The sequence below is a fragment of the Macaca nemestrina genome, chromosome 16 (genome assembly GCF_043159975.1).
Source record: "Macaca nemestrina isolate mMacNem1 chromosome 16, mMacNem.hap1, whole genome shotgun sequence".
Classification (NCBI taxonomy): Eukaryota; Metazoa; Chordata; class Mammalia; order Primates; family Cercopithecidae; genus Macaca; species Macaca nemestrina.
The window spans coordinates 86,002,476-86,026,656 of NC_092140.1; the positions used below are offsets into that span (position 1 = coordinate 86,002,476).

The 24,181-nt window shown below is 40.0% G+C and overlaps 1 protein-coding gene across 3 annotated transcripts in view; it reads left to right on the forward strand.

Annotated features, from left to right (window-relative positions):
- LOC105491746 (mitochondrial ribosomal protein S31) overlaps positions 1–24,181 on the forward strand; it is a 67,656-nt gene that overhangs the window by 21,692 nt on the left and 21,783 nt on the right. For all 3 annotated transcript variants that reach the window (XM_071081453.1, XM_024796036.2, XM_011758416.3), the window contains 3 exons: positions 1,563–1,700; positions 4,800–4,879; positions 9,528–9,668. In XM_071081453.1, the coding sequence (XP_070937554.1) occupies positions 1,563–1,700; positions 4,800–4,879; positions 9,528–9,668 (359 nt within the window). The remainder of the gene's footprint in view (positions 1–1,562; positions 1,701–4,799; positions 4,880–9,527; positions 9,669–24,181) is intronic.

Sequence of the window (24,181 nt, forward strand, 5' to 3'; positions counted from 1 at the left end):
CCTTGCCGGTTTTATGATCATCTTCAGGTCTGTTTCCTTCTCTTTTTCCTCTTCTATATTTCATCTGACATCTTTCCACTCGTTCTCTTCATCTATCATTGTTTTATACCATGTTATACTACTTGCTGCCTACATTATAGTAAGTAGTAAGTATAGTAAGCAGTAACACTGCCTCCTTTTGGAGAGTGATCTAAATCAGTTGTTCTCAGTGTGCATACCAGATTTATTTCAAGAAATTAAAAGAAATGGCCATGTGTGCTGACTCATGCCCATGATCCCAGCACTTCGGGAGGCTAAAGCAAGAGGATCACTTGAGGCCAGGAATTTGAGACCAGCGTGGGCAAAAAAGCAAGACCCCATCTCTACAAAACATAAAAAAATTAGGTGAGCATGGCGGCGTGTGCCTGTAGTCTAGCTACTTTGGAGGCTGAGGCAGGAGGATCACTTTTTTTTTTTTTTTGAGACATAGTCTCGCTCTGTCACCCAGACTGGAGTGCAGTGGCGCGATCTCGGCTCACTACAAGCTCTGCCTTCCGGGGTCATGCTATTCTTCTGCCTCAGCTTCCCGAGTACTGAGACTATAGGCGCCCCCCACCACGCCCGGCTAATTTTTTTGTATTTTTTAGTAGTGATGGGGTTTCACTGGTCTTGATCTCCTGACCTTGTGATCCACCTGCCTCAGCCTCCCAAAGTGCTGGGATTACACGTATGAGCCACTGCCCCCAGCCTCAGGAGGATCACTTAAGTTCAGGGTTTGAAGTTGCATTGAGCTATGATCTCACTACTGCACTTCAGCCTGGGCGATAGAGTGAGACAAGAAACTGTGATTAAAAAAAAAAAAAAAAAAAGGCCAGGTGTGTTGGCTTACGCCTGTAATCCCAGCACTGTGAGTGGCTGAGGTAGGTGGATCACCAGGTCAGGAGATCAAGACCATCCTGGCTAACACAGTGAAACCCTGTCTCTACTAAAAACACAAAAAATTAGCCTGGCGTCGTGGCATGTGCCTGTAGTCCCAGCTACTCGGAAGGCTGAGGCAGGAGAATTGCTTGAACCCGGGAGGCAGAGGTTGCAGTGAGCCGAGATCACGCCACTGCACTCCAACCTAGGCAACAGAGCGAAACTCCATCTCAAAAAAAAAAAAAAAAGGAAGACATAGATATCTGGACTGTTAGTTCAGTGACTCATTTTATTTGTGTTTGAACAAATAAAAAGCAACAAATAAATATGGCTAACTCTTGGTTTTAATTTAGTTATTGGATGTAGGTGATAGGTATAACAGATACTGATTTTACTTTCCTATCATTTTCTCTGAATAATTTTTCATACGACATGTTTTAAATGAAGATTTCTGAAGAACATCTTTAAAAGATGACACTAAACAAATTGTAATATTCCGTGTTATGTGACTGTTAATAGGTGACATTTTTTAAACATTTTTATGCTATGTAATTAGTGCATAAAAATGAAATAAGAATTAAACGATCTCAGTCTTGTGTTTAAGGAAGTTTATTATTGTTCTGTAGCTAAGATTTCTAATACACTTGACCTTTTTATTATTTCAGTTTCAGTAACATAATATCAGATATGAAAGTTGCCAGACGTTCTGCAGCTAGAGTTCGTTCAAGACCGGAGCATCAGATTCAATTTGATGATGGCTATGACAGTTCTCCTGACCAGCAGACCACTGATCTTAGAAAAAGGTATCAGGCTTTGTAATCTGCTGGGTTTCGTTTGTGTAGTTTGTTTTTACCTTCACTGTAGATTTATCTTATTATGTGTGTTTATTATTGCTGTTGGATATTTGAACATTATGAATGCATTTACATCTGTGTTCTTACTCTCTGTATACCACTTCCTAGAGAGGGAACCATGTGCTGGATTTAGCCAGTCCTGTGGTTTTCCATACCTGAAATCAAAATGGGCCATGCTTCACATCTACCCACAATGAATAGGGGTCCTTTGATTTAGAATAAGAGGAGCTGACTGAATTCTGAGCAAATAAGTATTTTGTGAGAAACATTATTTTTCATTTTAAATATGTGTCTAATACTGTGTATTCATATAGCCTTTATATCTCAATACATGCTTATCTGTTGGCATAGTTTAGAGAAATAACCCATCATCAACAAAAAGAAGGAAAGGCGAGAGGAAAAAAGTTTATATAATACTTTAAAATGGTAGATTATTTGTGGCCACTTGAATTTACTGATTTGAAGTTCTTAAAGATGCTGAGCTATGCCTTACATAGTTATTTTAGAATTTAAAGTTGTTCTGTATTTGCATAACGTTTCTGTTCTTTTTCTTCTTTAAACCCTGAAAGTGATAGATGGGAAGGAGGAACCAGATATTTGGCATGGTCTGACAAAAATTAACTTGTCTTTATAGCAGGATATGCTCACAATTGGAGTGTTTTCAATGCATTGTGTATTCTGTGGATTTGTTTTAAGTAAAATCAGGGGCCGGGCGCGGTGGCTCAAGCCTGTAATCCCAGCACTTTGGGAGGCCGAGACGGGCGGATCACGAGGTCAGGAGATCGAGAGACGATCCCGGCTAACACGGTGAAACCCCGTCTCTACTAAAAAATACAAAAAAATAGCCGGGCGAGGTGGCGGGTGCCTGTAGTCCCAGCTACTCGGGAGGCTGAGGCAGGAGAATGGCGTAAACCCGGGAGGCGGAGCTTGCAGTGAGCTGAGATCCGGCCACTGCACTCCAGCCTGGGTGACAGAGCAAGACTCCGTCTCAAAAAAAAAAAAAAAAAAAAAAAAAATCAGGAACTTGAGTTAACTCCTTCCGGGTGTTAAATTACTAATTTATACAGGAAAGTTGGAAAAGGTGGTCAGCAGTTAACACAGGAAGTTCAAGAGGTTATGGTGACTTTGGAAGATTATTTGAATTACTAATTTAAAGTGATTTAGTATCTGTTACATGTTATTGAATACAGGAGAAGGTGTACTTGGAGTTTTACTTAAGAATATTTAACTGAATCAGTTAATCCTCGAGAATATTTAACTGAATCATTCATCTTAAACGATTCTGTGCAACTACATTAGGATGGTATATTATAATTTGATTTTTAATATTAGATTTGATATTTAATATTTTAAAACTTAGAAACTAAAGTAGGAAAGGGGTTTCTGTGCCTTCAATGTGTTAACAAGCCAGCTAGAGGTGAGTAAGGGGAAGCAATGATGAGATGCCGGGTTGTTCACCCTGCTGTGACTGGGGCAGGATCTGGGGTATCAACCCCAGACAACCCAGGCCTGGACTGACTTCTTCTGTTGGAGATTGATAGTTCACACTGGCCTGCCTCAGAATGTTGGCACTGCCACTGACTAATTCTGTGACAGGAGCACCTTTTATAGCCTCTATCAGCCTGTTTCCCCACCTATAAAATGCTGAAAGTGAAACCTGGCTTAAATGACTTTCTTAAGGAATAGAAAAGAAACACGTGTAAAGTATTTGGTACATGGTAGGTGCTCAGCAAATGTCCATTCCCCCTCTTTGTAGTACATTCCTCTTTTGAAATTCAGTACTTTACCAAGGCATTCGCCCCCTGCTCTGACTTGCTTTAATCCACCATCCTGTTTACCAGACGTGTGGTTGAGGGGGAAGAATGCAAGGCACTGAAGAGAGTTCTGGAGCATAAAATCCTTTGTTTACAAATAACTTGGAACTACTAGATGGAAGATTTTATGATTTGAGATCACATTATTTAACGTTCATATGGTATTTGCATTTTTTCCAGTTATTTGTATTTAGTAGAGAGAAGTAATTTAGTTTATTAAAAAAACAAGAATTCAAAATTATTTTTAAAACTAACCTTCCAGTTTATTTTATTATTTTTTTATTTTTCTTTGAGACGGAGTCTCACTCTTATCGCCCAGCCTGGAGTGCAGTGGCACAATCTCGGCCCACTGCAACCTCTGCCTCCTGGGTTCAGGGGATTCTCCTGCCTTAGCCTCTCAAGTAGCGGAGATTACAGGCACCTGCCATCACACCTGGCTAATTTTTTTTGTATTTTTAGTAGAGACGGGGTTTCACCATATTGGCCAGCCTGGTCTCAAACTCCTGACCTCAGGTAATCCACCTGCCTCGGCCTCCGAAAGTGCTGGGATTACAGGCGTGAGCCACCTCACCTGGCCAACCCTCCAGTTTATAAACTGGATTTTAATCTGCCAGTAAATTTATTCAAGTAAATATGTGAATTGATGCATAAAGCAGTTGATTATCAAGTGTGTAAGAAAATGTTACCTATTAACTCTCTGATATTAATTTCAATAGTTAATTAAAAATAGTCACGTAAAGAAAGTTAATAATTATTTTAAAATGCAGAATGATTGCTTTATGAAAGTGAATGTTGTGATTTACCAATGCAATCTTTTACAATTATAATTTATAATTAAACATTGCAGTGTTTTCTGCCCTTAAAGACAAATGTTGACTTCAACAGCTTCTATTTTAGCATAGTTTTATAGTTTTTCACAACATGGAGTTTTTAAAACCTTAATATAAAAGCGAAAAAATAAAAATTATGGCAAATTAAGCTAATCTTTTCAATTAGGTATTTTGGAAATTAAATTGCTGTAACTGATTTGTTGTATATGAAGCAAAACTTCAAGTGCACATTTCTGTTTTTAGTTTATCGGTCCTAAAAATGTGGCAATTTAGCTAAGATTTTTGATGTGGGTCAGTGGAATTATTTTTAATTTCTACATAGAATATTTCACTTAAGGTATTTTCTCATAATTTTTGTTGACAGTTTAAAATATATTCATTAAAATGTTGTTTTCTTTTTTTAGACTTAGGAAAAACATATTCTCGGGGAAAAGACTTCATATTTTTGACATGACAGCAGTTACTAAAGAAGCACCTGAAACAGGTTTGTTAAGAATAACACTCTTTCTCCGGGGGAGAAACATTCCAGCTTTCCAAGATGTCCTTAGTGTTCTAATGGTGTAATAGTTGGATATTTTCATATTCCATTCTGTCATTGGTCTGGATCCTGCTTACGAATGTGGCAGTTGTTATAAGGAAAACTTGGGACTGTAATGTCCCCCCAAGCTGGGAAGGAGTTGAGAGACCAAAGTATAATTTGGGCAAGTCCAGCTTGGCAAATAGATGAGTTTACTAGAACTTACATACTGGACATTCCTGAGCAGCTCTAGAGTCACCCTGTCTCCCATTTCTAAGCTGTCTTTCAGCTAATGTTCTGGCTGTTTGCCTACTCTGTGTGTGCGATGACAGTGTTATCTGATATGTTCCCAGGTATGCCCAGGGTTGTTTGGGTTCTCAGGGACACCTGCTTCTCAGCTAGGCACCATGGCCTTGGCTCCCTGCCCAGGCTTCAGGATCCAAGCAACATGCATAACGCTCTTAAGTAACCTGGTGGGGGACACATCACACTACAGTTGCCAACACTGCTAGTTTTGGTCAGGTTTCCCCCTTGAAATGTTGCATTCTTTGAGACAGTGGGAGGTAAAGTACTACCAATTACCAAATCCAGAGGTCCAGATTAGCTACTAATTTGGGTTAGAACATTAATAATCAGCTACCATTTACAGTGTATCTCTATGCTATTACATAAAGATATACTGGTTCCTGCCCTTAGGCAGCTTAGAAGAGGAGATAGTACAAAATAACTTCCTGAAGTGACTTAGTGATTGTTCCGGAGATGGGAAGAACATTCAAGGAATATATTTAACAGACCTGTGGTGTTTTTTTTGGGTAAGAAATTTGCCATTTTAAGTCTAAAAGAGAAATAAGAGTGTCCTCTTGCTTGACATTACATTTAGTTTACTAGTAAAATAAATGAAGAAACTTAATACAAATGGTCTGTAGCATATAAGTGAGGAGCATTTCTAAAGAAAAGAAGTTAGTTTTTTGGATCTTGGTAGAAATAATGTTGTATATGAACTCGGGAGGCTGAGACAACAGGATGGCTTGCGACTAGGAGTTCAGGACCAGCCTGGGCAACATATTGAGCCCGTTTCTCTAAAAAATAGAAAAAAATTATCCAAGCGTGGTGGTGCATGCCTATAATCCTAGTAACTTGGGAAGTTGAAGTGGCAGGATCACTGGAGCCCAGAATTCGAGGCTGCAGTGAGCTATGATTGTGCTATAACACTCCTTCCTAAGAATCAGAGTGAAACTCCATCTCAAAGGGGGGAAAACCATCTCGAAGGGGGGGAAAAAAAAGAATGTTGTATATGATAGATAAGTTCCTAGGTGGGCCTCCAAGGGCTCATTTAATGTTTCTACAGCTACTTATATGAACTTTTGATTTTCCCTCTATTTAATAGACTGTTAGGGGCTGGATCTCATTCATGTATACCTACTCATGTGGCTTACAGATAATAGGAACTAGTTATCTTAAATCTTAAATTCTTTTTTGAACAAACTGTACTGTAAAATATGTATCTATAGAGGAAAGAAGTTAATTCAGTGTTTGTTCATTTGAACTGAAGGTGAAGCTAAAAGAACAACCCCCTTCTTGTATTACAAAAACTGCATTCTCTTGTGTATGATGAAAAGGAAGTGCAAAATGCATAGGGACAAGGAATCGCCTCTCCCCTGCTCAAATGGTTAAGCGTGCATCAGAAAGGAATTTGTTGGCAGGGCACAGTGGTTCACGCCTGTAATCCCAGCACTTTGGAAGGCCAAGGTGGGTGGATCACCTGAGGTCAGGAGTTCGATACCAGCCTGGCCAACATGGTGAAACCCCCTCTCTCTAAAAATACAAAAATTAGCTGGGCACGGTGGCGGGTGCCTGTAATCCCAGCTACTCGGGAGGTTGAGGCAGGAGAATCACTTGCACCCAGGAGGCGGAGGTTGCAGTGAGCCAAGATTGCCTGTCTAGCCTGTGTGACGAGCAAAATTCTGTCTCAAAAAGAAAAAAAAAAGGAAGAAATTGGTTGTCAGGGCAGCTGCTATTGTCCAGCCAAGAGAGACACTTGAAGATTCTTGAGATTCTTGAAGGAACCAGCTTACTTTTTAAAATGAAAAAATCTTATTTCTAAAACTGAAGTTAGTTGGCAAGGTAGCACCAAAGTTTTATGTATTTGATAAAACAGTATCAAATGATTATACTCTAGTGAGGACAATAGCACACAAATTTATGTAATAATTTACTTTAATGAAGGTACTGTGTGAATATGCTATACTTGCATGAGTCTAAAGAATGGTGTTTGTTCCCAATTAAATACAAGAATAGCAAAATGTAGAAACGTAAAATTTAGCAATTGTTCACTGTTGTTTTCCCACCACCTGAAATAATGCTGGAAATATAGTTGGCATTCAGTAATTTTTTTATTGACTGATTGAATGAGTTATTCTGTTCCATGATTCCCATGTCTTGTTCCCCACTAAGTTCTTACCACTGCTACAAAGGATATAGTCGTAGGCCCTACTGGTTATCCTAGAGTCCACAGGCAGTATAGTTTAACAGAAAGAGTGTTGGTGTTGTGTAGAACTGGATTCCAATTCAGATTCTGCCGCACTAACCTTTCCCCACCTATAAAATGAGGGTTACTACATACATCTCAAAGATTAAATGAGGTAATCTGAGAAAAGTGTCAGGCACAGTGCCTGGAACATAGTGCATATTTAATAAATGCTTACAAATATTAGCAAGTGTAAAAATATAGTGATGATCCTAATGATGATGGAAAAGACGTAGGTCAGTCAGTGACCACCAAGTAAAAGATAACTGAGACAATTAAGTTATTTTACTGGTGTGATTGCTCTGTAAATGTGGCTAGTGGAGGCTAACAACTGATTGTTTCCCAGTATTAGATGATCTAGGCCAAAATACTTAATATCTACACACATTTCTGCACATAAAGGCTTATAGAAATAGATTCAGAAGAAGCAAAATAGATAAAATAAGGCTTACCCAGGTAGAAGAGTAATTGAGCTATTTGTTGATATGCTTTAGTGGGCTTGGCAAAAGTGGGTAAAGAGGTAAGCTGGAGGATAGATCATATGCAGTCTATGCCTCTAAACCGGAAATTGTGTTCCTAGGAATTTGTTCTGAGGGAATATTACAGATATGCATAGAATACAAGGACATTTGTCACTATAGTATTTAAAAGAGAAAATATATAAATGATCAAAATATTCAGTAGTAGGGGATTAATTGTGAAAAAAGTACATTACCAAACTATACGATCCTCATTTATTTTAAAAAGTGATATCACACAGAAAAAAAAAGAAAGAAGATATTGGTAAAAATAACTAAAGAATAAAAATATAGGAAAAAAGGTAGCCAAGGGATAGATACTGATATTCATTTTCTTTTTACATCTTTATTAAGGTATAATTTGTGTGCAACAAACTGCATATATTTAAAGTATATAACTTGACTAATTTTAACAAATGTATACATCCATGAAAATATCAGTTATAATTCTGAACATTTTCATGAACCTACAAAGTTTCCTCGTGTCCTTTTGCAGTAAACGCAGACACACACACCCACACACAGTACGTAGGCAACCTTTGATCTGCTTTCTGTTACAATACTATACATAACTGAAATCACATAGTATGTACTCCTTTGCATTTGGCTTCTTTGACTCAGCATAATGATTTGCGATTCATCCATATGCTGTTATATGTACTAGTAACGCATTTTTATTACTGAGTAGTATACAGTTGTGTGGATGTTTCACATTTTTGTACCTGTTCACCTGTTAGTGGACATTTGGGTTGTTTCCCAAATTACAACCCACATTTGGCTATTACAAAGAAAGCTGCCATTAACTTTTGTGTACAAGTCTTTGTGTGGACATGTATTATCTCTTGGGTGAATATCCAGGGATGAAACTACTATGTTGAATAATAGATATATTTTTAACTTTTTAAGAAGCCATCAAACTGTTTTCTAAGGTGGTTGTACCATTTTATGTTCCTAGCAGCAGTAACTGGTGGGAATATGGCTCATTTTCAAAAGATGATCTGAAGTTTCAGAAGTAAATAAGTTATTGAAACATGTAATATGATAGTGGTAATTAGCCAACATGATAATACGTTACTCATAGGGTTGGTTGTGAGAATTACATGCACTAATGCATAAAATAAATGCATTTAAGCACAGAGGAAGTAATCAGTATTCATTATCAGTTTTGTTATTCTGTTAATATAACTTCTTTGGTTGTTAACAGTAGTACATTTGTAACTAATTTTGATAGACTAAAGATAACAGGCTAGACTTTAAAAATCAAAGTCACATATTCTACAAAAAACATTCACATTCATAAAAATACCCTTAAACAAAACACAAATTTATTTTTTCTTTCCAGTAGAGGGGGCAGTGATTACCTGGCATTGTAAAACAAAAGCTAAGCTTGCCATTATTGTAGTTACAATTTTTAATATAATTTTTGCAGTTTTCTCTCAGTAACTTATATACTATTTAATTATGAGTGTCAGGGTCTGAAAAATACATTATCTATTCAAGATTGGTTGTAACTTTTTTAAAAAGACACTTACATTGACTTGTTCTTATTTAAAATGTCTTTGTTGTACAGACGCATCACCTTCACTGTGGGATGTGGAATTTGCTAAGCAGTTAGCCACAGTAGATGGACAACTTCAGAATGGGTTTGAAGAGCTGATCCAGTGGACAAAAGAGGGGAAACTGTGGGAGTTCCCAATTAACAATGAAGCAGGTATATGTTAATTTCAGGGGGTTATAAAATGTATTGAGTTTATTTCTGCCAGATACTTACTTTTGGAGTGTAGATACTTACATGAATTTTAAAACCTTTTGTGGATATCTTCATGGTGTACTAAAATAAATGTGACAAGGTTTTTTAAAAAAGATGTTAGAGGCTGGGCGCGGTGGCTCAAGCCTGTAATCCCAGCACTTTGGGAGGCCGAGACGGGCGGATCACGAGGTCAGGAGATCAAAACCATCCTGGCTAACACGGTGAAACCCCATCTCTATTAAGAAATACAAAAAACTAGCCGGGCGAGGTGGCGGGCGCCTGTAGTGCCAGCTACTCGGGAGGCTGAGGCCGGAGAATGGCGTGAACCCGGGAGGCGGAGCTTGCAGTGAGCTGAGATCCGGCCACTGCACTCCAGCCTGGGCGACAGAGCGAGACTCCGTCTCAAAAAAAAAAAAAAAAAAAAAAAAAAAAAAAAAAAAAAGATGTTAGAATTTCACTTATTTTTAGATATTCGATAAGGAAAATGAAGAAGTAAAACTATATGGCAAAAATCCAGCATGAATTTCTATGACATAAAAGGACTGAGAACTACAAATGATACCAGTTTTCTAATTGCTACACAGGATATTACTTGGTGAATCTTCAAGAAATTACATAAGGCGTATGAGATTATACTTAAAATTTGGAGAACATTACAACTCTTAAAGTCTCACGCTGGTGTCTTTTAGTCATAAAACCATTGCATTAATGAGCTACAAGGAACTTGTATGAGCCACTCAAAGCAAAAACCTTAGTAGGCTTTGGAAGTCTTTGCCCACATAATACAGACGCTTTGAACTGGCAACAGAATATCTACTTTACTGGGTATTTTTTGGAGATGTTACCTCTTCCTAAAGCAAAAGAAAAACAGTATTGCTATGCTATTTATTTATTTATTTATTTATTTATTTTATTTTTTTTTTTTTTTGAGACGGAGTCTCGCTCTGTAGCCCAGGCTGGAGTGCAGTGGCCGGATCTCAGCTCACTGCAAGCTCCGCCTCCCGGGTTCACGCCATTCTCCGGCCTCAGCCTCCCGAGTAGCTGGGACTACAGGCGCTGCCACCTCGCCCGGCTATTTTTTTTTTGTATTTCTTAGTAGAGACGGGGTTTCACTGTGTTAGCCAGGATGGTCTCGATCTCCTGACCTCGTGATCTGCCCATCTCGGCCTCCCAAAGTGCTGGGATTACAGGCTTGAGCCACCGCGCCCGGCCTATGCTATTTATTTTTTATGATACCCGTGTTGTCATCAGTTAAACATTTTAATTGAGTTTATAGACGTATTTTGAATTGGAAAAGATTCATGGCTGGGCGCAGCTCACGCCTATATTCCCAGCACTTTGGGGAGGCTGAGGCCGGTGGATCACCTGAGATCAGGAGATCGAGATCAGCCTGACCACCATGGTGAAACCCCGTCTCTACTAAAAATGCAAAATCAGCCGGGTGTAATGGCACATGCCTGTAATCCCAGCTACTCAGGAGATTGAGGCAGGAGAATTGTTTGAACCTGGGAGGCGGAGGTTGCAGTGAGCCAAGATTGTGCTATTGCACTCCAGCCTGGGCAACAAGAGTGAAACTTCATCTCAAAAAACAAAAAAAAAGAGAAAAGATTCGTTTGCTTTTAGGCTAAGATTAGCTAGAAGTTGGAAAAGCCTAAATAAGTCTTAGGAAAATGTAGTCCGTATTTTAACCTTCATAATGTTATGGTATCATTGTAATATCTTAATTTTTGATAATCTTTTATTTGTTGGATTAATAGGTGGAATGGAAGCTTAAGTATCAGAAATATTTAGTCTTATATGTAAATAATTAGCATAAAGTGTTACTTTTTATAAGAAAACTTCAGAGACTTACAGATTCTTTTAGCAAATTCTTAATATTTTGTATATTCATATTGTTTTTGCTTTTTGAGACAGAATCTCTCTCTGTCGCCCAGACTGGAGTACAGTGGCGCTATCTCAGCTCACTGCAACCTCCACCTCCCGGGTTCAAGCAGTTCTCATGCCTCAGCCTCCCGAGTAGCTGGGATTAGAGGCATGCACCACCACACCCAGCTAATTTTTGTATTTTTTAGTAGAGACAGGGTTTTGCAGTGTTGGCCAGGCTGGTCTCAAACTCCTGACCTCAGGTGATCTGCCCACCTTGGTCTCCCAAAGTGCTGGGATTACAGGCGTGAGCCACCGCGCCTGGCCCGTATATTCATATTATACCTGCAATAATATAGAATACTGTGTTTCATGTATTACATAACCTGTGTGTTGCTTAAAGTATGGTTTCTGTGTTCTGGAAAGTATCAGGGTAAGGTAAAAACACCAACGCCTTTTTAGTTGTGCAAACCTGAGTACCAGCTCTATCCATTTTAGCCATTTGCCTTTGAGGAAATTATTTAAGCTCCTGAGCCTCAGTATCCTCTTCTGTAAAATAATATCTGATTTAATGAAAGATTTGGTTTACTCTTACAACATGTTTAGATTTCATTATTTGAAGAAACTTGGGTGTTCCAAGTCCTCACAGTTAAAAACCTGATTTAAAAACCCAGTATTAGGCCGGGCACAGTGGCTCATGCCTGTAATCATAGCCACTTGGGAGGCTGAGGCAGGAGAATCACTTGAACCCAGGAGGTAGAGGTTGCAGTGAGCCAAGATTGTGCCGCGGTACTCCAGCCTGGGTGACAGAGTGAAACTCTGTCTCAAAAAAAGAAAGAAAGAGAGAAAGAGAGAAAGGGAGGAAGGGAGGAAGGAAGGAAGGGAGGAAGGAAGGAAGGAAGGAAGGAGAGAAAGAATTAAAAAAAACAGTATTGAGGTATAATAATGTGACTTTATTCAGGAGAGTTAGTGAAGCATAGTGGTTTTAGAAGTTCAAGATCCAGAGTAAGTTACAGACTTGATCTCCCCAAGCCTCACTTCCTTCATCTCTAAAATGATGGGAATAATAATAGGACTCATTATACAAGATTGGTGTGAGGAGTAAGTGAGGTTAAACAAGTAAAGCATCATCATCATCATCACCCCTGTTTCTACAGCAACAATTTTTTTTTTTTTTTTTTTTTTTTTGAGACGGAGTCTCGCTCTGTTACCCAGGCTGGAGTGCAGTGGCCGGATCTCAGCTCACTGCAAGCTCCGCCTCCTGGGTTCATGCCATTCTCCAGCCTCAGCCTCCCGAGTAGGTGGGACTACAGGCGCCCGCCGCCTCGCCCGGCTAGTTTTTTGTATTTCTTAATAGAGACGGGGTTTCACCATGTTAGCCAGGATGGTCTCGATCTCCTGACCTCGTGATCCGCCCGTCTCAGCCTCCCAAAGTGCTGGGATTACAGGCTTGAGCCACCGCGCCCGGCCTACAGCAACAATATTGTGAGGGGGTTTGCTTCTGTAACTGTTTTCCATTGTATACTGTAACATTTTATTTTTTGAAATTTTACTTTATACTGGAACATTTTAAATCTTAAATATTAATAAGGATAGTATGTATTATCTGGGAACCACCGAGTAGGGTGTTAGGAAAGCACGAACTCATAGTATATTGTCATCAGCAGTGAAACACTTAAGTGCATCAAAATGTGATCAAACTCCAACGGAATTTATCTTAAGTTTGACCTGGTTTCTGAGAAAATTTAATTTCTCAAAAAGGAGAGAAACATGTTTTTTTTGGTCATGTTGGGGAGATAAAGGTGACAACTATCCACATGACACTTCATATTATTGATATTTCAGGGCTGGAAAAGGAGGTGGTAGGTAACTCATTTTCAGCTCCTTAAGGCATTGTTATCTGAAGTAAAAACAGGAAAGGACTATGGAAACTCACTTTGATCACTGCCCTGGGTGCACACTTAGAAACTTGTACTTTGAGAAACTGGCGTTGTAACCTGACACCTCAACAATTCAATAACTTTCTTTTATATTTCTTATACTTAAATGTTGAAATGAATGAAATACCTTTCTTTCCCTACTAATAATTAGCTTTATGAAGATTTATTTGGATTCTTTTGTGGAAGGATGTTTTGTTTTGTTTTTAGTAGTGTTGGAACATAATATTGAAAATGACAAAGTGACATGTCATGTGTTTACAGTTTAGTTCGCAGTGTGGTGTTTTTCCATTATATAAAAAATTAAGGTTTGTTGTTTTGCCACTTAATGCATATAAATTATTTTTCCAATTGAGAATAGCTTTTTTTTCTGTTTCTGTTTTAAGAGCTTGTTAGTCCTTTGTGCTTTGCCTTCATGGAGATTTACAAGCGCTATTAGATGGAATTGTTCTCACTTAGACTTGGCACTAGTTTATATGTTGGATTGTTAATGATCCGTTTTTATTTTAGCCTCTACTTTGATTTTAACTAAATTTAATCACATTTATGCTTACCTAGTAACAGAGTGTTTCTAAGGCTAGTTTTTATGGGGGAGAGGGGATTTGTTGAGGGGATTGTTCTTTCATACAGCATAAAAGCATGATCCATGAAAGAAGAAAGTGGTAAGTTGAACTATATTAAAAATAAGACGTTTGCACTGTGAAAGACACTGTTAAAATATAAAAAGACAAGCCACAGAGTAGGAGAAAATATTTGCAAAACACGTATCTGTGATAAAAGACAGGTATACAAAATACATTTTAAAAATTCTTGGCTGGGTACGGTGGCTCACACCTGTAATCCCAGAACTTTGGGAGGCCGAGGCAGGTGTATCACCTGAGGTCACGAGTTCAAGACCAGCCTGGCCAACATGGTGAAACCCTATCTCTACTAAAAATACAAAATTAGCCGGGTGTGGTGGCGCATGCCTGTAATTCCAGCTACTCGGGAGGCTGAAGCAGGAGAATCACTTGAAGCCAGGAGGCGGAGGCTGTGGTGAGCTGAGATTGCACCATTGTACTCCAGCCTGGGCAACAAGAGTGAAACTCCGTCTCAACTAAAATAAAATAAGATAAAAATAAAATAAAATAAAATGCAAAATATGGCCGGGTGCAGTGGCTCATGCCTGTAATCCCAGCACTTTAGGAGGCCGAGGTAGGTGGATCACTTGAGGTTAGGAGTTTGAGAACAGACTGGCCAACATGGTGAAACCCCATGTCCTCTAAAAATCTCCTCTAAAAATACAAAAGTTAGCCAGGCTTGGTGGTGCACGCCTGTAATCCCAACTACTCAGGAGGCTGAGGCATGAGAATCTCTTGAACTCAGGACAGGGAGGTTGCAGTGAGCTGCGATCTCGCCTCTGCACTCCAGTCTAGGAAACAGAGCAAGACTCCATCTCAAAAATAAATAAATAAAAATAAAATGGGCTGGGTGCGGTGGCTCATGCCTGAAATCCCAGCACTTTGGGAGGCCGAGGTGGGCAGATCACCTCAGATAAGGAGTTTGAGACCAGCCTGGCCAAAATGGCGAAACCTGGCCTCTACTGAAAATGCAATAATTAGCCAGGCGTGATGGCGGGGCCTGTAATCCCAGCTACTTGGGAGGCTGAGGCATGCTAATTGCTTTGCTATTGTGAACAGTGCTGCAATGAACATACATTGCTCGAACCTGGGAGGCGGAGATCGCGCCACTGCACTGCAGCCTGGGTGACAGAGCACAACTCTATCTCAAAAATAAATGAATAAATAAATAAATAAATAAAAATAAAATGGCAAAATATCTGTTCACCTTACCAAAGAACATATAAGGATGGCATATGAAAACATCATATGAGCCAGGCATGGTGGCTCACGCCTGTAATCCCAGCACTTTGGGAGGCCAAGGCGGGGGGATCACGAGGTCAGGAGATCGAGACCATCCTGGCTAACACAGTGAAACCCTGTCTCTACTAAAAAATACAAAAAATTAGCCAGGCGTGGTGGGGGGCGCCTGCAGTCCTGAGGCAGGAGAACGGCGTGAACCCGGGAGGCGGAGCTTGCAGTGAGCTGAGATCACACCCCTGCACTCCAGCCTGGGCGACAGAGTGAGACTCCGTCTCAAAAAAAAAGGAAACATCATATGTTGTTAGGGAATTGTAAGTTATTTTTTTCAAATAGCTAAATGTTTAGCTATTTGATTTATGTCTCCTTTTTAATTTATGTCTCGTTTTTAAAACTCTCATTTATTTGTGTCTCTAATTTGTGTTTTCTTCCTATTTTTTTATTTCCAGCTTTTAGGTTCAGGGGTACATGTGCAAGTTTGTTACGTGGGTAAATGGAGTATCATGGGGGTTTGTTGTACAGATAATTTTGTCACCCAAGTAATCAGCATAATACCTGAAAGGTGGTTTCCCAATCTTCATTCTCCTCCCACTCTCCACCCTCAAATAGGCCCCAGTGTCTGTTGTTCCCTTCTTTGTGTCATATGTACTCAGTATTTAGCTTCCACTTATAAGTGAGGACATGCAGTATTTGGTTTTCTGTTTCTTCATTAATTCACTTAGGACAATGGCCCCCAGCTCCATCCATGTTGCAGCAAAGGCCATGACCTCATTATTTTTATAGCTGCATAGTATCCCATGGTGTGTATGTACCCCATTTTCTTTATCCAGTCCACCATTCATGGGCACCTAGGTTGATTCCATGTCTTTGCTATTGTGAATAGTGCTGCAATGAACATACATATGCATGTGTCTTTATGAGAGAATAATGTATATTCCTTTGGGCATATTCCCAGTAATCAGATTGCTAAGTTGAATGGTAGTTCTGTTTTAAGTTCTTTGAGAAATCTCCAGACTGCTTTCCACAGTGGCTAAACTAATTTACATTCCCACCAACAGTGTATAAGCGTTCCCTTTCCTCTGCAACCTTACGAGCATCTGTTGTTTGCAGCATTTTAATAGCCATTCAGACTGGTGTGAGATGGTATCTCGTTGGGTTTTGATTTGCATTGCCTGGATGATTCGTGATAATGAGCATTTTTCATATGTTTGCTGGCCATGTATATGTCTTCTTTTGAGAAGTGTCTGTTCATGTCCTCTGCCCATTTTTTAATAGGGTTGATTGTTTTTTGCTTCTTCAATTGTTTGAGTTCCTTATAGATTCTGGATATTAGACTTTTGTCGGATGCATGGTTTGCAGATATTTTCTGTCATTCTGTAGGTTTTCTGTTTATTGAAATTTTTTTTGCTGTGCAGAAGCTCTTTAATTAGGTCCCACTTCACAATTTTTGTTTGTGTTACAGTTGCTTTTTTTTTTTTTGAGACAGAGTTTTCACTCTTGTTGCCCAGGCTGGAGTGCATTGGGGCGATTCAGCTCACTGCAACCTCTGCTTCCTGGGTTCAAGTGATTCTCCTGCCTCAGCCTTCCAATTAGCTGGGGTTAGAGGCGTCTGCCACCATGCCCAGCTAATTCTTTTTGTATTTTTAGTAGAGTCAGGGTTTCACCATGTTGGCCAGGCTGGTCTTGAACTCCTGACCTCAGGTGATCTGCCCGCCTCAGCTTCCCAAAGTGCTGTGATTACAGTAGTGAGTCACTGCGCCGGGTCTACAGTTGCTTTTTGACTTAGTCATGAAGTCCTTGCCTGGGCTGTTGTCTAGAATGGTATTTCCTAGGTCTTCTTGTAGGGTTTTTATACTTTTAGATTTCACATTTAAGCCTTTAATCCATCTTGAGTTGATTTTTGTATATGGTCAAAGGTGAGGGGTCCAGTTTCAGTCTTCTGCATATGGCTAGTCTAAGGCGAATTTTTTTTTTTTTTTTTTTTTTTTGAGACGGAGTCTTGCTCTGTCACCCAGGCTGGAGTGCAGTGGCGGGATCTCAGCTCACTGCAAGCTCCACCTCCCGGGTTTACGCCATTCTCCGGCCTCAGCCTCCCGAGTAGCTGGGACTACAGGCGCCCGCCACCTCGCCCGGCTAGTTTTTTTGTATTTTTTAGTAGAGACGGGGTTTCACCGTGTTAGCCGGGATGGTCTCTCGATCTCCTGACCTCGTGATCCGCCCGTCTCGGCCTCCCAAAGTGCTGGGATTACAGGCTTGAGCCACCGCGCCCGGCCTAAGGCTAATTTTTGATATGCTTTCCTAGAGTAATTCTCAATTTAGAGGCTTCAGTGGGCAAAGAAGGTCAGGATGAAAGTTAATCACACTTTGGTTTCTATTCTTTAGTTGGCTTAAACTTTTTCACTTCTTATGTGTCCTCTAGGGTATCTGGAATATGTGCTGTAATATGATCCAACAAGAACAGTGAGAAAAGTTCTAATTACCATAAAACCCTAAAGAAGGGCTCTGTTATTTGGGCAAGTATAGTGTGGAGAAAATTAGGGGAAGTGTAAAGATTATTAGGTATGTGCTAACTGAAAGGTAGCAGGATCTGTTTGTTGTTTTAGATGAGATTATGGCCTGTGAACAGGAGCCTTAAGGTACTGACAGGAAAATAAATAATAGTTGTGATAATACATAGAGGTGGAAACAACAATTCAAAGTGAAAATGACTTAGTTTGGTTCAGTGCTCTACTGTGGCCTTCTCAAAAATAATTGGTCATTGCTATTAACTGGAATTCACTCTTTATTTGTTGTATCATATTTTAAAAGTGTATTCAATATTTAAAGCAGAATTAGACATAATGAACCTGTCACCTTGATTGTGCATCATACAGGATTTCCTTATGTTTAATGTTTCACTGTCTCTTATGTTTTCTTTACTGTATTGTGCTACTTTGGTTTATTTAAAATATTTTAAATTACGTAAATAATAATGAAAGTTTACTTGCAAAAAAGTCAAATCGTGTGAAAGAATATGTACTTTACCCCTCGGTTCTCCTTTTCCTGGAATAACCATTGTCAATAGTTTGATATGTGTCCTCTCAATCAACATTAAATGGCAGTTACACATTTATCTACTGGTTTTTTTGACTTGTATGGGAACATACCATACATATATTGTCCTGCAGTGTGTGTGTGTATGTATTTTTTTTTATTAGCAGTATGTCTTGAAAGCATTTCCTTGTCAGTACATAGAGATAGACCTTACTCATTTTATAGTTCTATATGTCCGATTGTTATGAATGCAGACTATAATTTCTTTTGCCATTTTCCTTTTGAATGGTGGAGCTATAGTAGATCCTTTTACACATGTTCTTGTGTACATGTTTGAGTACTTTCAATTCAGAATAGGTATATTTTAAATGGCAATAAATACTTACAAAGTCTCTTCTGAAATGATAGCCAGTCAACCAACTATGTAAAAATCCTATTTTTCCGCAGCCTAATACTGGATATTGTTAATCTTTCAAATGTTCTGGATAAAAAATGACATCACTGGTGTTTTTATTTGCATTTCCCTGATTGATAACCAGATTACACATCTTTTCATATGTTTATTGGCTATTTGTACTTCCTCTGTGACTTACGTTTTTATATCCTTTGACTGTTTCTGTTGGGCTCTTTGTTAATAGCGTTTGTAGGAACTCAATATATTACGGACTGTAATTCTTAAACTCTTACATGTGTTGGAAATATGCTTCCCAGTTTGTCTCTTTGCCTTCTTTTAAAATAATTTGACTTTAAAAATCATAGTAAGTTGGCCGGGCGCGGTGGCTCAAGCCTGTAATCCCAGCACTTTGGGAGGCCGAGACGGGTGGATCACGAGGTCAGGAGATCGAGACCATCCTGGCTAACACGGTGAAACCCCGTCTCTATTAAGAAATACAAAAAACTAGCCGGGCGAGGTGGCGGGCGCCTGTAGTCCCAGCTACTCGGGAGGCTGAGGCCGGAGAATGGCGTAAACCCGGGAGGCGGAGCTTGCAGTGAGCTGAGATCCGGCCACTGCACTCCAGCCTGGGTGACAGAGCGAGACTCCGTCTCAAAAAAAAAAAAAAAAAAAAAAAATCATAGTAAGCAAAGCACAAGTCTTATAAAGCAGTTCTTTTTATCATCTATTAGGCCTGTTCTCAGAGCCAAATTTAGCTGTGTTTTATTTTTTATATTTCTAAGTTATATGCTTACTTCTATCTACTTTAGATGTCATCTAGTGTATGTATCTTCTCCTCATGTTTCCAGTGTAGATATATTACAATTTTTTGTAAGACCTGAATTCATTGTTTACACTAATATGACTACGGACAGTTGTGTGGGGTGTTGTTTTGTTATCTGGGGTTTTTTGAGAAAGGGTCTCACTCTGTCACCCAGGCTGGAGTGCAGTGATAGGATTATGGCTCACTGCAGCCTCGCATTCCTGGGCTCAAGTGATCCTCCCATCTCAGCCTTTCTAGTAAGGAGGACCACAGGCACACCACTATGCCTGGATAATTTTTTTTTTCTAAAGATGAGGTCTCACTATGTTGCCCAGGCTGGCCTCAAACTCCTGGGCTGAAGTGATCCTCTTGCCTTGGCCTCCCAAAGTGCTGGGATTACAGGTGTGAGCCACTGTTCCCAGCCTGGAAAACTGTTTAATGGTAAGACAAAAAATGTACTATGTTTTTTTTCCTGTTCCCACCCAAAGTTAACAATTGCTTTATTTTTCTTCATATTTGCTTTGTTTTTCCTTGAGTCTCTAGCTAGGTTTTTCTACATTTCATACAGCCTCTCAAATTCACATGCACAAAAATATTGGATTTCCTGTTAATTTTGGTTTTTGTCCATGGGTACCTGGAGCTCTTTGTCTGTAGCTGTCCTCTATACCTAGCTCTTCTGGCACAGCTGTCTTCCTATCATTTTGCCCTCCTCCTGGGGCTCCTGTCTCTTCTATGTTGGATACCCTTTCTTTTTGGACCACATGTTTTCTTCTCTGTCTCATTTTGTTGAAGCGCATGCTTTGAGACACTTGATCTATAAAATGCCTTTCCTCTATCTTGGTACTTTTTAAATTGTTTACTTGAGGATGAAATTAAAGATTGGAAATAGTTTTATTTCACAATAAACCTTTGCTCCATTGTCTTTCCTGCTCTGTCACCCAGGCTGGAGTGCAGTGGCGCGATCTTAGCTTACTACAACCTCCACCTCTCAGGTTCAAGCAATTCTCCTGCTTCAGCCTCCCGAGTAGCTGGGATTACAGACATGAGCCACTACTCCTGGCCTTTTTTTTTTTTTTTTTTTTTTTGAGACAGAGTTTCACTCTGGTTGTCCAAGCTAGAGTGCAGTGGCGTGTTCTTGGCTCACTGAAGCCTTGACCTCCCAGGCTCAGGTTATTTCCCACCTCAGCCTCCCGTACAGGCGCTCACCACCATGCCTGGCTAGTTTTTTATATTTTTATTAGGGACGGGGTTTCACTCTGTTGCCCAGGCTGGTCTTGAACTGCTGGACTTAATAAGCAGTCCACTCGCCTCATCCTCCCAGAGTGCTGGGATTACAGCCGTGATCCACGTGCCCGGCCACTCCACCGTCTTATGTTGTTGAGAATGCTTTTGCCATTTTTTCCATTCTTCTCCTAGATTCATTGTATGTGATCTCTTTTATTTATTTTTTGGGTAACTTTTAGCATCTTCTCTTCATAATAGTCATAAGTTTCAGGACGGTTATCCTTGGAAAGGGATTATATTTGTTTACAATCATTGTTCTAGACATTATTAGATAATTTTAATCCAGTAACTTCGTTTTTCAATTCTGGGTAAATTTTCTTGTTTTATTTGATAATTTCAGCCTCCCAATATTTTTCTTTTTCTCCTTTTGTTCTATGCTTTGGGGACATTCCTTAACTGTTATCTTGCAATCTCTCCATTGGATTTTTGTTTCTGATGCCATATTTTTAACTTCCAAATGCTTCATTGGGCTGGATGTGGTGGCTCACACCTGTAATCCCAGCACTTTGGGAGGCCGAAGCAGGCGGATCACCTGAGGTCAGGAGTTCGAGACCAGCCTGGCCAACATGGCGAAAACCCATCTTTACTAAAAATACAAAAATTAGCTGGGCATGGTGGTGAGCACCTGTAATCCCAGCTACTCAGGAGGCTGAGGCAGGAGAACCGCTTGAACCCAGGAGGCAGAGGTTGCAGTAAGCTGAGATTGCACCATTGCACTCCAGCCTGGGTAACAAGAGTGAAACTCCCTCTCAAAAAAAAAAAAACTAAATGCATTATTGTTCTTCTTTTTAGTATTAGATTTTTTCCCCAAAAGTGTTGAGATTACAGGCATGAGCCACTGTGCCTGACCCAGTTTCATTCTCTTGAAGGCTCTGGGCTGTAAATGTCACACATCACTTCTGTTTAGGTTCTGCTGGTAATAATTTAAACATATGCCTGTGCCTAACCCAGAAGGGGCTGGGAAATGTAATGTTGCCGAACAGCCATGTACAGGTTTTTTTCTTTCTTTTAAGAGGTGTAGTGTCACTCTGTCACTCATTCTGGAGTGCAGCGGTGTGATCACAGCTTACTGCAGCCTCAAACTCCTAGACTCAAGTGATTGATCCTCCTGTCCCCAACGTTCCAGGTACTAGGACTACAGGTGCGCACCACCACGCCTGGCTGATTTTTAAATGTTCTGTAGAGATGGGGTCTCACTTGGTTGCTCAGGCTGGTCTTAAACTCCTGACTTCAAGGTGTCCTCCTGCCTCGGCCTCCCAAAGTGCTGAGATTACAGACATGAGTCACCATCCCCTGCCCATGCACATGTTTAGTTCTTTTACCAAGATAAAAAGCCAGAATGGATTTGATAGATAGGTATCCGTTCCTGCCAAGGTGTCTGTCACTTATGTTAGACACTTTCTTAAAATGTCTACTGTTCTTTGAATGTTTTTTTATACTTGAAAGGAAGCCGTGAAAAGCTGTTTGTTAGATGCGTGTGAATGGATGGGACTAGTTAACTGGTGGCTTCACTTGAGAGGAATTGGGAAGGAACCTCTTCATTTAAGGACTTTTGTAACTCCATATTTATAATTCTTCTCACTGAGTTTCTCCAATGAGAAATCTTCCAACCACTTGACTTGAGGCTACAGGCATTGGCTGTGAGATAATTTAGAATGTTTAGAATGTCTTTAGCGAATAGAGATTTAATTTGTACATAGCTCTGTAGCCTTTTTCTATTTATCTAGAACTTATTTTTGTATATAATGTATGCTCTTTATTGCTCTTTTTTTCCTTTGGGTAGGGGAAAAGGATTGGGGATGAGGGGAGTGTCTCACCATTCAGCATATAGACTTTCACTTAATTCTCCTCTTATCAATCCAACAACTTATATTCTCTTTCCATTTTAATTTCTCAAAAAGTAAACTGCTCATCTTCTTCAGGAGTGGAGGAGGATACGCCGCTAGAGGTGCATGTGGGAGATGGGACACTGGAAATCTAACTGTTCCCTAAACCCATTTTCAATTAATCTTCCTGGTTTTTGTTCCTTATCCCTACTCATAACTTCAGTGGTACCCGATTCCTCTGTTCTTGAAGTCTTTTTGAAGTGTTTTTGCTTCTTGTCTTCCTCTTTTACAGATAGTTTTGGTATCTTCTCCTCTGCTAAGTCAGTTACTAATGTGTACACTTTGCATCTTCTACAGTTTTACTGCCATCTCTTGTCTATTATTGTTTCTTTTTCTTTTCGTCTTTGTGCTTTTGTACTTTTTACTCTTTTTATGGCCATTTGGTAGGTGTCACAAGGGAGCAGAGATTTAAGCATGGGTTCAGTTTGCCACAGTTTACGTCCTTGCTGCTTATCTTTTGTGTGTGTGTGTGTGTGTGTGTGTGTGTGTGTGTGTTTTGTTTTTTTGTTTTTGAGACAGTCTGTCAACACTGTTGCCCAGGGTGGAGTGCAGTCGCGCAATCACAGCTCACTGCAGCCTTGACCTCTGGGCTTAGGTGATCCTCCCACCTCAGTCTCTTAAGTATGATAGCTGGGGCGGGGCACAGTGGCTCACATCTGTAATCCCAGCACTTTGGGAGGCCGAGGGGGGGCGGGTCACAAGGGTCAGGAGTTTGAGACCAGCCTGGCCAACATGGTAAAACCCTGTCTCTACTAAAAATACGAAAAGTAACCGGACGTGGTGGTAGGTGCCTGTAATCCCAGCTACTCTGGAGGCTGAGGCAGGAGAATCGCTTGAAATCAGAAGGCGGAGGTTGCAGTGAGCAGAGATCGTGCCGCTGTACTCCAGCCTGGGTGAAGAGGTGAAACTCTGTCTCAGAAAAAAGAGAAGTATGACAGCTGGGGTGACAGGCACATGCCACCATGCCTGGTTAATTTTTTTGTATTTTTGACAGAGGTGGAGTTTCGTCAGGTTGCCCAGGCTAGTCTCGAGCTCCTGGGCTCAAGCAGTCTACCTGCCTTGGTCTCCCAAAGTGCTGGAATTACAGGCATGAGCCACTGTGGCTGACCTTGCTGCTTATCTTTAGTAAGATAATTTAGAATGTTTAGAATGTCTTTAGTGAATAGAGATTTAGTTTGTATATAGCTCTGGAGCCTTTTCCTATTTATCTAGAACTTATTTTTGTATATAGTATACCCACTTTATTGCTCTCTTTTTTTTCCTTTGCATTATATTTGCTAGTACCATTTGACTGTCATTCATTCATTGATTCATTCAGGAAGGATCTATTCATTCTGCCCTCCTGGAGCATTCTAAGTTAAAAAGACTGTTGATCTACGTTATCTTCTATTCATATAGCCAATCATACTTTTGAAA